Source organism: Trachymyrmex cornetzi, unplaced genomic scaffold (assembly GCF_001594075.2).
Source record: "Trachymyrmex cornetzi isolate Tcor2-1 unplaced genomic scaffold, Tcor1.1 C3846766, whole genome shotgun sequence".
NCBI lineage: Eukaryota > Metazoa > Arthropoda > Insecta > Hymenoptera > Formicidae > Trachymyrmex > Trachymyrmex cornetzi.
The window spans coordinates 1-913 of record NW_017294733.1 but is presented as its reverse complement, the minus strand read 5'-3'; the positions used below and the strand labels follow the sequence as shown (position 1 = coordinate 913).

At 29.8% G+C, this 913-nt stretch overlaps 1 protein-coding gene across 1 annotated transcript; it reads right to left on the bottom strand.

Annotated features, from left to right (window-relative positions):
• Window positions 1–11: 11 nt before the first annotated feature.
• On the bottom strand, window positions 12–776 carry LOC108759338 (uncharacterized; the record flags this gene model as incomplete). Its single annotated transcript, XM_018504745.1, has 2 exons — window positions 387–776; window positions 12–309 (listed from the first exon to the last, which is right to left on the bottom strand). Coding segments are annotated over exons 1-2 (688 nt in total), but the record flags the coding sequence as incomplete, so codon positions are not given.
• Window positions 777–913: the final 137 nt, after the last annotated feature.

The following is a 913-nucleotide window of genomic DNA, read 5'->3' as shown; positions in this document are numbered from 1 at the left end:
ATTTAAATTACAAGATCGAGAATATGGACGCAGCATATATGAAGTCAAAGCAAAAGCTTCATCAGCTACTATGATATAAGGTAATCTAAAATCTTTTACTAAAATTGATGTTTCTTTCGGTAACTTTAAATAATTATTTTCTAATTGATGCTTAAGTTCACTATCGTAGAAGATTCCTCCGTCACTTCGTCTGCCTTCAGCACCAATATCTACCATTGTAAAGCAACAATTGGCATCTGCAAGTGCCATGAGTACAACGCTGTGAGTATGTTTATAATTGTAATACGTTGAATCGCTATGTGGTGGAGCCTGAAAAATTAAAATAATACAAATAAGAATATCGCAAAAAAAGGAAAAATAACTATTAAAATACACATGTACTATACTTGAAGCACAACGTGTTTTCCGTCAATGGCACCAATGCAGTTTGGAAAATTCCATTGTTCTTCAAACTCTTTTGCTTTTTGCAACCATACAATTTCTTTATTTTCAGGAAAAACTTTATTTTTTAAACAATTCCAAATAGCTTGACACGTTTCTGATACTATCTTTGATACTGTATTTAGTCCAACTCGAAATGCAAACGAAATTGAATGCATAGAATCACCTGATGCTAGGTATCGTAAACAAATTTCTAATCGTGTACACGCTGGTATTGAAGGTCTCACAACATCTTGTTTTGTAATACTTGGCTCAATTAACTTCAATAATTCATGAAATACATTTTTATTCATTCGTAAATATTCTAAATATTTATGAGAATCATTATATCTCATTTCATTAATTAGATTATTACTGTCCCCTTGTAGATATCTATTTTCCTCACTAAATATTTGACGAACCCAAATTCTTTTTTTATTAATCTTTCTTATTTTTCTTTGTAAATATTTGTATAATAAAATGGCTTTAATTA